This window comes from Ooceraea biroi, chromosome 2 (assembly GCF_003672135.1).
Source record: "Ooceraea biroi isolate clonal line C1 chromosome 2, Obir_v5.4, whole genome shotgun sequence".
NCBI lineage: Eukaryota > Metazoa > Arthropoda > Insecta > Hymenoptera > Formicidae > Ooceraea > Ooceraea biroi.
Window position 1 is genome coordinate 15,134,673 of NC_039507.1, and position 14,629 is coordinate 15,149,301.

The 14,629-nt window shown below is 40.2% G+C and overlaps 1 protein-coding gene across 4 annotated transcripts in view; it reads right to left on the reverse strand.

The window, feature by feature from the left end:
- LOC105280053 (protein lava lamp) overlaps positions 1 to 14,267 on the reverse strand; it is a 16,222-nt gene extending 1,955 nt beyond the window's left edge. The window contains exons 1-8 of one of the 4 annotated variants that reach the window (XM_011340231.3): positions 14,008 to 14,267; positions 12,568 to 12,744; positions 11,917 to 12,288; positions 11,423 to 11,775; positions 10,415 to 11,180; positions 10,171 to 10,237; positions 8,846 to 8,974; positions 79 to 8,632 (exon numbers count right to left, since the gene is read on the reverse strand). In XM_011340231.3, the coding sequence (XP_011338533.2) occupies positions 79 to 8,632; positions 8,846 to 8,974; positions 10,171 to 10,237; positions 10,415 to 11,180; positions 11,423 to 11,775; positions 11,917 to 12,288; positions 12,568 to 12,738 (10,412 nt within the window). In that variant the 5' untranslated portion in view covers positions 12,739 to 12,744; positions 14,008 to 14,267. Of the gene's footprint in view, positions 1 to 78; positions 8,633 to 8,845; positions 8,975 to 10,128; positions 10,238 to 10,414; positions 11,181 to 11,422; positions 11,776 to 11,916; positions 12,289 to 12,567; positions 13,678 to 14,007 lie in introns of those variants that run through there. The other 3 variants (XM_011340229.3, XM_020031925.2, XM_026975478.1) reach the window with 3 other exon arrangements.
- Positions 14,268 to 14,629: the final 362 nt, after the last annotated feature.

A 14,629-nucleotide genomic window follows, 5' to 3' on the forward strand; every position in this document is an offset into this window, starting at 1 on the left:
AAGTTGGCTACAAAACTACATGGATCTAAAAGTGACTTTATAAATACTATATAGTTTATAAAAATGAATTTTGCTTACTTCAGAGCAAGAGCTTCCTTGTCCTCGATCGGAGCATCGATAGCCTCTTTTGCTATTTCGACTGGTCCCTCGGATCTCGAAGGCGATGGTTGTTCCACGACTGGTTCAATCATTGCTTGCGAAATCGACGGTGAATCCTTTGTCGGGCTCGTTTCGGCGCTATTCGCTCTTCTGAGTTCTTCGTTTATTCGAATTGCATTAGACAAACGCAATTGTAACGTATCGCGTTCCTCGAGCAACTGCATCAGTTCGTGCGTGAGCTCCTCGCACCTGACGTCTCTCTGATGAAGCATATATAACGCGATATCCAACTCGCTGGAAGCAACCTCCTTGTTTTCGGCCATTTGAACGGTTTCTGACATTTTCGACGCCGCATCTTCAACGACGGGTACGGGTACGTCTTTCTTCAGAGCGTGCTGTATCAACTCGTACTCCGATACCTTTTGTTCCAGTAACTCCTTCGACCTGTTCATCTCCGTCTCGGTGGCTGCCAGAGTTTCTCTCAACTCGTCCAATTGTTTCTCCTCTTCCGCGGACAATGCAACGATTTCTTCTATACGCGCGTCCTTCTCGCGAACTTGCATCTTCAAATGATGTAGTTCGGTGTCTTTGGTGATGCTCAGCTCAGCCAGTCTTCTCTCTTTCTCCGCCAGATCATCGATCGTATGCATCAGTTCGTTCTCTTTCTGCTGCAACTTATTGCCGCGTTCGTCCGCGATAGTACGCAATTGCTCCAACCGAATCTTCAAATTCTCGATATCGTTGTTCTTCAATTGAAGCTCTGCCAACAACTTCTGGTTTTCTTTCGACAATCTCTGCTTTATCTCATCAATCTCCGATTCCTTCCTTTGCAACTCCCTGCTTAAGAATTGTTCGGCTTCGACGCGAATTTGCTCCTTTTCCGAAGTTAGCCTCTCAATGGCGTTCCTACTTTCCTCCGAGAGTCTCTCGAAATTTTGCAAACGCAAGACCTCTTCTTGCAGTTCTGCGATACTCGATTTCAATGCCTGCACTTCCTGCTCTTTACCATACAACTCTCCCGTCAATCTCTGCACGTTCTCGCGCAGTTCAAAATCGTCCGATTGTGGTTCCATGCTGGCCTGAAGACACAACTGCGAATCTTTCTCCGCTATAACGTATCTCAATTCGTTGATCTCTTGTTCCTTTACATGCAACTCGTTCTGCAACCTAACAATCTCCTCTTGATCGCGTACGGATCTTCGTTCTCTGGAGAGTGAACTGGCGGCTTCTTCCCTGGAAATCTCGTGTTCCTGATGCTGCACATTAATGCGCGGCGTCAAAAGATTCACTTGCTCCTGCTTTTCCGTCAAGGTTTGCGTAGTCGCACGCAACGAAGCTTCCAACGTAGCTTTTTCATTGTACAGGCAATTGATCCTGTCTTGCATCTGTTGAATAATCGTAGGATATGTATTCTCGTTTAAAACGTACTTCAAATGCTCGAGTTCTTGCTGTTTGGCTTCCATCTGTGCCCTCAGTTCATCTACGGTAGTTTGCAGCTTCGCATCATCCTCGTTACTTGTCCTAAACGCGAAAGGATCGTTAATTGTCTGCGGCGATTGTTCGTTGCGCAATCTTTCCAATTCGAATCGTTTCTCGTTCAGTTCTTGATTCATAATTTCCAACATGGAATCTTTATCGTTCAACTTGGCTCTGATTCCTTCCAAGTCTTTCTCCTTGGCGCACAGTTGCGTGCTTACATAGTGCAACTGCTCAGTTTTCTCTCGCAGACCGTGCTCCAAAACATCCATCTGTTCTCTGTAGTTTTCCAGATGGGCCTGATACGTCTTCGTCTCTTGATCGTACTGCGTCAAAATCGATTCCTTCTCCGATTTTGAAGCTTGCATTTCTTCTTCCAAGTTACGTATACGCGAGTTACACTCTTTCAGATCGACTTCCGTGGACGCCTGCGTGGTATTCAATCGACTTTGCAGACGCTGGATATCCGCTAACTGTGTCCCCACTTCTGCCGTAAGTCTCATCTTCTCTTCGTCGTACTGTATTAACTCTTGCTGCTGTTTTCGTAATTTTTCATTCATCGATTTTACATCCGCTTGAATAGCTTCTATTATCGAATTTCGTTCAATTAGATCCTCTTTCAGATATGTGATTTGCTGTTGTTGCATCTCTAATTTGCTCGTGCTATCCCGCAGTTTCCAAGTATACTCATCGATCGTTGACTGCAGTGCCATCAGCTTTTCCGTCGAAACGCGTAACTCTTTGTCCTTTTCTTCAATCTCTATCGCGTGCTTTTGAACTAATTCCTGAGTAGCTTCACTGATGATTGCGTTTACCGTCTCGACACTCGTTTGTTGTACCAACTCGTGCTCCTTATCGCTAAACGCTCGTCTCAAAGCGCCTAATTCTTGTTTCCTCTTCTCCAATTCCTTCGCTAAATCTTGCATCTCTGATTGTAGCACCGCTTCAGCCTGTTGCCTCTCCACATACTGAACTTGAAGTTCTTGCTTCAAATCAGCGACTTCCTGCACTCTAGCGTTAAGCAACTCCGTGACTACCGTTAAAGATGCGTTAACGTTCTCCTCCGAATTCATCAGAGCGTTGAGTTTTCCTTGCAAGACATCCTTCTCTTCCAGAGCCCTCTGCAGATTGTCTATCTCTGATTCGAATTTCTTTACTTTTTCCGTGAATTCAATCTTGAGGAGGTCGCCGTTTTGCCGCATCGCTACTACTTGATCATTTGCATCTATCAGACTTTGTTCATACTGTTTCCTGAGCGCGTCATAATCCTCCTTGCTTTTGTTTAAAGCACTTTGAAGCTGCTCATTTTGATTATTCAAGGTATTCAATTTCTCCATAAGCTCGTCAGTGTTATCGCAGCTCTTCGATTCCAAATTTGATATCATTGTTTTCTGTTGTTCTAAAAATTGCTGTAACTGCTCGTTATCGGCCGCGAGTGCTTCCAACTCGTCTTTCAAGTCATCTATTTCTTCCTTGTATTTCTTTGATGTTGCTTCAACATCATCAGTGGATTGTACTACTTCATGGCTTGTCGGAGGATCCATCTGATCTTTATGCAATGAAGAAATATTTTTACGAGCTTCAATCTCCTGTAATTCCCATTGTACGGATTGCACTTGATTACCCAGATGCTTATTATGAATACGCAGTGATTCAATTTCCATGTCCTGTCTCTCTTTCATCTCCATGTATCTCTCGTTAGCCGACATTATTACGTCAAGCCGTTTCACTAGCGCTTCCTTCTCAACAATAATGCTTCTTTTCTCTTCGTTACTATCGTTAAGAGCTTTCTCTAAGTTGGCAATCCGCGTCTTTAGTTCCTCCTCAATCGTTGTATCGAGATCGAAAAAGTTGTCGGCTTGTTTTTGTGTTTTCAGCTGTTGCTGCAAACTCTCTATCTGCATCTTATACTCCTTCAATTTCTTCACCAATTTGCCGCTCTTCACCTGCGCCGCCTTGCTCTCTTCGGCAGCCTTAGCGTTCTGTCTTTCCAGATCCTTAATTCTGTCTTGCAAATCCTCCACTTGTACACGCAACTGTGCTTCGGTGTTCAAAGTCATCGTACCGAGATGCTGATCGCCAATTAATTGGACATCCTCTGCGTTCCAACCCCAAGGTTCTTCATCGAGATTGAGTTTCTCGGACGCATCGTTGTCCCAACCCGAACCAATGTCTAAGTGAATATTTCGTTCCTTCTCGATAGGAGCTTTCGTAGGTTGCAAATATTCTTGTTGGCCAATAGGTTCGTCGACAACCGCCGCTTGTTCTAATACCGGTTGAACAGTTGTTTCTTCGATAGCAGGTTTCTTCAAGCTGTCTTCGGATACCCTCGATTTATCAAGATTCTCTTGCGAATCTTCTAAAGCTCGCGTGAGATTCGCGATAAGTAGTTGTGCCTGATCTTTCTCTCGCAGAGCACTCTCCAGTTCGGTCTGTAGATTACGCTGATCTGTAAGTGATTCCCTCAGTTCTTCCAAGGATCGCATTAAATCGTTCACTTGCAGCTGCAACAAATCTCTCTCCGTGATAGTCGCAGAGACACGCCGTTGCCACTCTTGTATCGAGTCAGCGTCGTTAGTGTCTCTCGCTTCTGCTTCCAGATTGTCAATTTGTAACTTGCATGATTCCAAAATGCGCCTTTGCTGATCTCGTTCTGTCGTTGATGCTTCTACAATCTCCTTCGCGGAGATTTCAGTGTCTCTAAGCGAAATTTCTGAGCGCAGCTCGGCCTCCATATTCGCATGCTGTTGCAACTGCACATTTATCTGTTGCTTTACGACATTCAATTCTGCAACCAACGAATCCACCTGCATATTTTTCTCGATTACAAGTTGTCGTAAACTCTCTGACTCTGTTTCAGCAATGTGATATTGTTCCTGCAATGCTTTCAATTCGTTCACCTGAAGAGTCACTTTGTCCAATTCCATTTTTAACGCGTCCACTTGCGCGTCCTTTTCAGAAAGAAGATGATTTATACTTGTCAGTTCGTCTTGCGAATTTTTCAACTGATCTTGTAATTTTTGGACATTTAATTTTCCTTCCTCTATCCGCGTAAGTAAAAGATTCCGTTCTTTCACGGAATGCTCGGAGCATTGACTCTCTTTCTCGGTCAGTAAGCTTTGCAATCGCTCTATTTCCTTTCTATCCAAAGTATTAATATCTGAGGTAAGGTTTGTTTTCATAGTATCCAATGGTTCGTCTCGCTTCGTCTGCTGCTGCTCGCTTTCGGTAATAGGAATTTCGACTGTTTCGGAGATTCCGGCTTTGCATTCTGCATTCTTACGTTTATATTCTTCTAACTCGGTCTCCAATTCTGACACTTTCCGTTCACTTATATTTTTCTCTGTTTTCAACGAATCAATTTCTTGTTGCAATGCATTTGTTCGACACGTGAGCGATTGATTGAAACGCTCTTGAGCCGTTTGCATCATCATGTCATTGTACCTAAGTGACTCGTCATGAAGTAATACAATATTACCATAAGAATTGGCCAATTCGTTATTCAGGTTTTCAATCTCCGCTTGACGCTCTTGAAGACGCGCCTCCAATGCCTGCACCAGATTCTGACATTGTTCGGAATGCTCACAATGCTGGGCGATTCGCGTGTCATCCTCTCTCATGTTCTGGTCTGTAGCTTGGATACTTATCGCCCTAGTCGCCATAAGCTCTTTTTGTAATTGCTCGATTAGTACACGACGTTCCTCCGATTCCTTCTCAGCATTTTCCAATTTCTCGTTAATCTGCGTTTGTTTGGAGGACAAGAGGCCGTTTTCCGCTTGGAGATTCTTTATCGTGGCGAGCTGCTCCATATATTCGGCCTCCATCACTTGCATACGCACGCTCAACTCTCGCGCCTCTTCCTTCACGTCGTCCAGTATCATCTGCTTTTGTTCGTTCTCCTTGCTCGTGTTTTGCTTATAAAGCTCGTATTCCTTATGAATCTCCTCCTTCGCTGTTTTTTCATTCGTTATTTCAAGGGAAATGCTTTCCATCTCTATACGTTGCCTCTCGATCTCCTCGCCCATCTCTCTGTTGTGTTCCATTAATAGTGCCATCTTCTCCTTAAGACTGATCGACTCCTTTGCTAACTTTTCGGAACTTGCGAGAGCTTCCGCGGTGTCGTTATTCGCCTGTAATAACTTTTCCTCTAGATCGGCAATTTTGTTGTCCTTCTCTCGCATAGAATTCTCCACTTCCTGTACTTGCTTATTCTTGACCTCCTTTTCGTCCTTCTCCGTCATCCATTTCTCCTCCAACTCGGCAACACGTGCTTCAAGTTCTTGACACGCTACCTTCTTCTTGTTGAAAGTTGCCACAATTTTCTTCATCTTTTCAGACTGCACTTGCAGCTTATTTTCCGATTCCGTAAGCTTCTGTTCCAGATCGGCAACCTTACCCTCCAATGTAATCTTCACCTCTTCGGTGACGTTCCTGTCAAGCATCTCCTCTTTCTGTTCCAATTCAGTTTTCGTAGCCTCGTTCTCTTGCGTCTTAACATTCAGTTCCTCGATAACGTCTTCTAATCTACGATTTAACATCGCCATATCCTCCACATGTTTGGCTTTCAGCCGTTCCATCTGTTTGTATTCACCCGTCAGCTCCGACTGCATTTCTTCAACGTATTTAGTTTGATTGTCCAAGATCGCTTGCAACTCCCAAATTCGCTTTTCAGCTGCAGTCTTCTCGCTCTTAATTTCCTCGACTTGCGAGTCCAAGTCTTCTCTAGTCGCAAGCAAATCATCGATTTCTTGCTCTTTCTTCATTAGGTCATTCTTAATGTTCTCGTCACGTTTCGACATATTTTCCATCTTTTGCCACAATTCACTATTTTCTCGGACGACATCGTCATACTTATCCTGCAACTCTATATAACTCGTTTCTTGGTTTCGTAAGCTCTTCAATGTTTCATTGAATTCCGCCAAAGGCTTAGATTGCTCTAAAACATCACTAATGTTGTTTTTCAAAACATGTATTTCTTCTTCCCTCTCCTTTACTACGTCATTGAGCTTCGTAATCTCCTCCAGTGCTGACGACAGAGCCATTTGACTCTCTTTAAGCTTAATCGAACAATTATTTAACTCATCTTGCAAACTGTCTACAGTAATCATACCATTTTGCAGTTGCACGTATTTATTATGTAATTCTTCGTCTTTCTTTTTAATTTCCCTCTTTAATTCCGCGATTTCACATTCTTTCCCACTTACATTAGCCAGTTGATCTTGCAACTTTATTTCAAGCATATCTATCGTGCTTTGAAGTTGCTCGTGCAGAGTTGAAGTTGCAGCATCTTTCTCTTTTATCACTTGGAGTAATTCTTTGTTACCACTTTCCAATGCCTTAAAAGCTTCCTCTATCGACGTTTTTCCTTGTTCCAGTGCCTGCATCTTGGCTTGCATGTCATCGTACTTGAATTTCCATTCTTCCGCAGTAAGAAGCATGTCCCTCAATTCGCTTTCCAAATTCTCCAGTTTTATGCCTGATGCCTCGTATCGCAATAACTGATCGGTTTTCTCCCGCAGCTGTGCCTCCATGCTCTGTAGTTTCATATTCATCTCCTCTATCTGACTTTTGTACTCCGTGATTAACACTTTGCTGTTCTCCACTTCTTTCTCCAGGGATGCTATAATCACGGTTTGCGATTCCTGACAAGCGGTACTTTCTTCTCCCCTTCTTTGCCCCTTCTCCCTTTCCGAAATTTCGTCCGACGACCTCTCGTAGGCGACACTCTCCCTTTCTCTCCTCTCCTCTCTTTCCGGGCTAAATCTTTCACGTTCTTCGCGCAACCCCCCCGATGTATCTCTGAAATCATCGTGGACCATGCGTCTTACTCGTGAGCTCAGCGCTTCCTTCTCTAGAATGGCCGTGTCTAACTCTGCGTCCCTCTTCTTGATATACTCTTCGAGCTGCGCAATCGTGATTATCATCTGCGCGTTTTCTTTTTCCAATGTTGCGATTTTCGATTTTGCATCATCGGTCTCACACGAGGTCACGTTGATCGATTGTTCGACCGAAGCTTCTCGCATTTGTATCAGTTCTTTTTCGAGGACTTGCTGCCTCTCTGTTAAAACGTTAATTTGATCGGTAGACTTGATTATCTGGACCGACATCTGAGACGTATGAGATAATTCCGCTTCGAGACGCTTCTCCAATTCCGTGCGATTTACAATCAGTTCGGTATTCTCCGCCGTCAACCTCTCTACAAGATTCTCCAATCTGCCGTTATCCTCGGTGACATCCCCTATTTGCGTTCTGAGTTTAAAGATCTCGGTCATAAAGTTGTCGTTCTCTCGCGTGAGCGTTTCGATCCGCAATTGTAAACTATTATCATTATCATGTTTAAGTGTCTGTAAGCTGCTATTAGAAAGGTCCGGTCGAGCAGTACTCTCGATCTGACTCAAATGCTCTTCCAGTTTCGTAAGCTTGATAACAAGCTCGCTATTTTCCTGAGTAAGCAGTTCGATCTTCGTCGTGTTGTCATTATGCTCCGGGATACGCTCAAACGACTCTGTCGAACCTGTGTCAGACGAGCCTTTTTCTTCGACTCTACTCAGCTTCATCGTCAAATCGCTGTTCTCTTGAGTCAACTGTTCGATCTTCTTCAGTAGCTCGCTGCGATCGGTATCATTGATCGTTTCGAAGGACTCCGTGGAGCCGGCGTGTGAACCATCCTTCTCCTCCAGCTTCGTCAATTTGAGCGTCAACTCGTTATTCTTTTGCTCAAGATCTTCGATCTTCTTCAATAGGTCGTTTCTGTCGTTCACTTGGATGGTTTCGAAGGATTCCGTCGAGCCAGTATCCGATGTGCCCTTCTCCTCGAGTTTGCTCAACTTGCTATACAATTCAGAATTCTCCTGCGTCAAAGCGTCGATCTTCTTGACGAGCTCATGATACTCGGATTTGGCTAGAGATTCGAGTTTATTCTCGCTCTGTACTTTATGCACAGCTTCCAATTGCTCCTCCAATTCGACGACCTTCATCTCTGCAGTTACTCTGAGATTCTCAGACTCTGCGTTCTCAGCCTCCAGTGACAAAACTTCCTGTTTTACTGCGTGAAGTTCTGAAAGAGAACATAAACATTTACAAACTCGTTATTAATGTTATCATAAAAATGCCGATTTTTAATGTACATGTATGTAAAATTGAGAATTGACAGTTATTAAGACTGTAATAGTTGATACTTAATAAAAGAATAATGAATTTAAGTAAGAACACACGCAACATTATATTTCGTATTTAAATCTTATCCTACACATATTACTTGACAAATTACCTTGCATTAGATCCAACTTTTGATTCTCTAAGGTGGCGATTGCATCAACATGTGCCTGTATCTCTTTCGTTTGGGAAGAAACTTTATTTTCCAGGTCAGCAGTACGCTCTTGCCAATCTCCTGCCGAGGCTGTGCAGATCGCATAAATTTTGCCGATAACGTACGTGCAATTTTAAGTTTGTTTGCAGTAAGCTTAAAGCAAGCAACTATTAAGTGCTAATTTTTAATAAGAAATTTTTCAACAAAGCTCTTTTTTATGCTGTTTAATTATTCTGTTTATTTGATTTAACAAATATCTCAAAAGATTTATCCTTGAATACTTGGATGTTGTATCCTTAGATGTTTTAAACATCGAATAGAATAACAATAGTTGTCATAAAGCAAATAAGAAGATTAATAATACATGTATATTTATAAGACTGTTATGTTATGTATACGTGTGAGTATATTAATAAAAATGTATATATGTATAATGTATATCTTGTAGGAAGAAAAATAGAAATCTGCTGATCATCCGTTCCTTTAAAGCATGGAGCATTATAATTATGAAGAAAAAGGTGAGAAAGTACAATAGTATATTTTTTTGTTTAGATAGATCTATAATTGTTAGTTAATTGAAGAGTTGGTCGTATAAAAGAATTTCGATCATTATTTATCTCGTAAAAAGCTCATTACAGCAATTATTATAAATAAGTGTAATAATCGAAAGTTTCGATTATTCCATATGAAAATAACAGATACAACGGAGAAAACATCGGTGATATAAGTATTAATAAATCTTCTACTTCTAGAAATAAGTGAGTAGCAAACTTTGACAAGTAAAGTAGGTACCATATTATGCTCGCTCGTTAAAAAATAATATCACTGAGATTAGTATTTTTCGTGAACGAGAAAATTATCAATAATTGCAGCATACGAGACTACCACTAATAGAGTGAAAAGATTCCATCACCAGAAATCAGCCTTAGAAAATATCGTTTTCTCTTAAAGATTCACGAATGAAACACACAATGGACTAACATTTCACCGGCCATATTTAATCATGTCATGACATGAAGCTTATTCGCATAGCGTAATGCCCAAAGGAATATACTCGCAAAAAATATGTACACGTAATTATAACGATTAGGACACGAATACGTTTTACGATAGGGGAAACGGGATTGTGGATCTTCTCGGGCTATCCAGAGAAAAATATTAACACAGATTGCATTGCAAGTCCGGTAACAAAACTATAAGATCAATGAAAACGCCGGCGAAAGTACGTTTGTCCTGGTTCCTACCTTTAAGCTCGTCAAAGTCTACCAGACTCAGCTGAAGGTTACCTTTCTCCTCCTCCAATAACGCCACTTGGTTGCCCAGTCTAACGAGTTCCGCGTTCGTATCAGATATCTGTACAAAATATATCTCTTACTACTTTTAAAGGAACTGATTAATATTTAACTTTACTTTAGAAATAATCTGTATGACTAATATAGTCATCCCCCCCCCCCGACTCTATCGAGCAAAGCTATATCATTTTGCAATCATAGATCTAAAAATCGAAAAGTATTTCGTATAAATCCTTACCATTTTGAAGTTCTCCAGTTGCTTCTGCAGATTTTTCACTTTGCTTCTGTGCTGGGCTCTTAATTTGATCGTGCTTTTATTTAATTCCTCCAGTTCCTTCGTTAACTTGGTCACCGTTTCTCCTTCCTTCGGCACCGTTCCCTCGTTCGACAATTTCGCCGCTACGTCACTCTTATCGGTTTTTAGTTCGTATATTTGCTTCTCGAGATCGATAATCTTGTTGGAATACTCCTCGTTCTTGGACGACATTTCAGCTACTTGCTTCTGTAATTCGATCTTTGATTCTTCTATCGGCAACTCGTTCGATCGCTCAAGTTCCTCTACCAAATTTTCAAGTTCCTTTATTCTGTTGTCTTTCTTGATGATCGCATCATTGCTATTAATCGATTTATTCACGATAATTTTATCCTGTAATTCGGCAATGTCTTTTTGTAATTCATACTTTTCGTCCAAGAGTTGTCGATTACTCTGCTCCAATTTCTCGATTCTAAACTGTAAATTTTCTACTGTCGGAGTGGTTACTATACCAGCACCCGATTCTAATTGAAATATCCTCTCCTTAGCTTCCGCTAATTTTACTTCGTACTCCCCCAATTGCTGCAAAAGATTATCATTCTTCAACTTTAGCGATGATTCAATGAGAACAAAATTTTCCTGCATGGATTTCATTGCATCTTTAGTCTCTGCTAAAGTATCCATAGTGGAGCGCGAGAAATCGACGCTTGCCGATTCAGCTATCTTCTGTTCTTTAAGTTGCTCTTCAAACCTAAAAAATATCAAAGTCATCGTTTTAGAAAATTTTCAAGGATCACATTAAATTATTAATTAATGTTTTAATCCAGTATCCAATAAATACCATAATCTAGTAAAAAAAAAAAACATTAAATAACGTTTTCTAACTCGACTTGTTGCAATTTTGGTTATCAGTATAAAAGTATATAAACGTTGCAACTATATAGCTCAGGATAAACATTATTTAATTGTATAACGCAATTCGAAGCATGTTACCTGTCGATCGTCCCTTCCAATTCCAATATTTTGTTATCTCTTTCCTGTAACTGCTCCAGTAGACTGGCATTTTTATTTTTCAACGATGTTTCCAACAAGACAAAATTCTCTTGCATCGTTCGCATCTCGTCTTTCGTATCTTCGAGGGTATCCAATGTCGTTTTACCCTTCTTGGATAAGTCCGCGGACATGAGAGTAACCGCTTTCGTTTTCGAATCAATCACAGAATCTTTTTCTTTTAAATTTTCTTGTAGGTCCAGAATAGTAGCCTTCAAGTCGATAATCTTGCTATTGAGTTCCATGATTTTTTTCTCCTTTTCGTGAACATCTTGTATTTGAATTGGCGACATCACCTTACATCAAGAAAATGGGAAATAAATAAATTTCATGTTCTTCACGTATCACATACCTTTATTCATGAAAAATTTAATGGAAAATTACTCTATGAAAGAGATTATATATAATATTATGCAATAAATTGACATGCAACTCACCTCCGAAGTTATCATAAGAGGCTTTATTGGTGTCACGACCAATTGATCTTTGTGTTCTACTGCTGCTAAATCCGTTTCCTCCAATTGTTGCCTGATAGCTTCCACTTTCTCCTCCACTGCCCGTTTTGTTTCCGTTAGCTCTTTGCTACGTTGCTCGAACGCCTTTCTATTCTCCGCCAATTTTCGTTGAAGTAAAGAAGACTTCGCTTTCGGGGTTTTTGCTTGACTTATGTCGTCGATCGCGTCATCCGTTGTATCCTTTGCTGTAGATTCAGCCTTATGTATTGTGTCTTTAGACGACGAAGCTCCTTCTTTGCTCCGACGTGAAAATTTGGCTCTAGATTTAATTTTGGACAATCTTCGTGCATATTCCTAGATACAAAGACGAGAAATTAATTTACGTTACAGTTTTTAAGTCTGGAACGAGATGTAAAATATTAGAAAGTTTTTACATGTAATATAATTCTTGTATTTGTTCAAAAATTGAATAAAATATTAATATGAATGTTTAATCTTCATTTAGTAATTAATTCTAAATACACAAATAAATAATTACGTTTACTCAAAAACATTAAATCATAAATCTAGATTTTGAACGATATAATTTCTCAATATTGCAGGAAAAGGTCAAAATATGTATATTGTATATACCTGAACCTCCTCCTCTTTCTTCTTTAAACTTTCTTGATTCTTCAGCATGATCTCCTTTAGGGACTCCAGTTGATTCTTGTTCTGTTCACACGTTTCTTTCGTGTGCATCACGGTCTCAGGAGGGCTGCCTTCCATCGCACCCGATGATGATTCCTCGGATGCACCCCACATTATGCACTGCACAAACAGGAGTAGAACAAACCACTGCATTATGTACTGCTTTTTATGTAAAGGTAATTACAAATATACATGGACGAGAGACAATTGCTAAAGTCAATGGCAGTGAAAGTAATACGGCAAAACACAATATCACCCACTGCTCCCATTTTCCAGATCTAATTGGATAGGATCTAGACTAGGGTAAACTAATTGCATTAAGTCTCGACGCAGATCACGTTCCTCTTTATTTCTACATGGTACTTACAAGTACAGGCAACACTAAACGCTAAATGCAACTTGCCTTTGGTTTTTATTTTCAACATTAATAATAATATTAAAAACAAAGTGTAAGTAAGTTATATCACTCAAATATCCTATTCCTATATTTTATAATCATCACGATATTTTTTACAACGTGAACATTACTAAGCCATAAATCATACGTACAGTGATCCTGATAAAATTTCTTCCAAGAGGTTTACAAAATGATATTCGTAATCATAAATATATTGCTAAATTACTCTAGTATTTCTAAATTGTTCTTGTAATGACTACAGTTTCAATAAAGCTTGACATCTGTATCTTTTGTACTTTTATTACACAACTTTGTAATTGCCTTTTGTAATTTTGCAATATATTAACAATTTTTTTAAAAGAAATTTTAGAAATTAGAAAAATGTCAAAGTAAAACATTAATAACTTAAAAATAATAAGAATCGATATATTGATAGAGCCAAATAATTTTTGGAAAATGCCATCAAAGAAAAGTATGTTTTTATATAAAAATAAATAAGATGCATTAGAAAAAATACTACAGTTTAACATAAAGTTTTGTACATAAAAAAGACGTATTAATTATACCAACTTGATTAGCACTACTCTGCAAGTGTAAGGAACTGCATGAAGTGTAAGAAGTTGTTGTTGAATATCACGGGATTAAATTGTGCTTTAGGTATAACGTCCTAAGATTTAAAAGCAAAACTCGAGATCACAGAGAGATTGAAATTGCGAAAAGTGAAAACGAGAGGAAGCTTCGCGATTCTCCCATCTTTGAGAAAATAGCAGAAAACTCTTAACTGACCAAACAGACGCATCGACTTTACTGAACACGTAGCAAAGTGACGTAATACGCGTGACCGACGACGCACGTGAAGAAAACGCGAACACGCATTTTCCGCGAATACACGAATACAGCTCTCGCAGCCATTATTGAGAAGTAGCGGAAAGACGGAAAGCATTCGATCGAGAAATCGACACTCTCTCTGGATCTCGTCGATTTACCTTTTACTTGGCGTTGGAGGTGTCAAGAAGGTGACACGTCGCTGCTCATATTTAGGTCGCTGTCGTCGATCACGGTTTTTCGGTGCGGTGAACGGACGCACGTTGCACGCACATACTCCGGCAAGACAATCTGAAGATACTCGGCGACGATACTTGACGAAATTCTACGTGAAACCGCGATAGAATCGACTTGGTGTTATCATCGCCATGCCACTCTCCTCTCCCGCAGCCGGAAATAGTTGGACGTGCCGTGTCGCGCGCCACATTACGGTGGACACGTTCATTTAGTCGGTTTCTTTCTGTCGATAACGAAGAACGGCGGATAGAAACCTTCTTTATCCTCCGACGACAAAAGAAACGTTTGCGCGAACTGGAAACTCGATTCGAAGTTTGAAAATGCATGCTTACTTTGTTTGATTAAGTTTCATCTAATAAAGAAAGTATGAAATAACAATTCGTAAGCGCGGCGTTCAAAATGCGTTTATAAGTGAACTGATATTCCAAGAAGAAAAAGATGCTTAAATTTTAACAAAATACAAGAGATGTTAAAAACTGGCGTATATTAAAATGTTATATTTCGTATAATATGTATGATATATCTATATGGAGACATATTTCTATC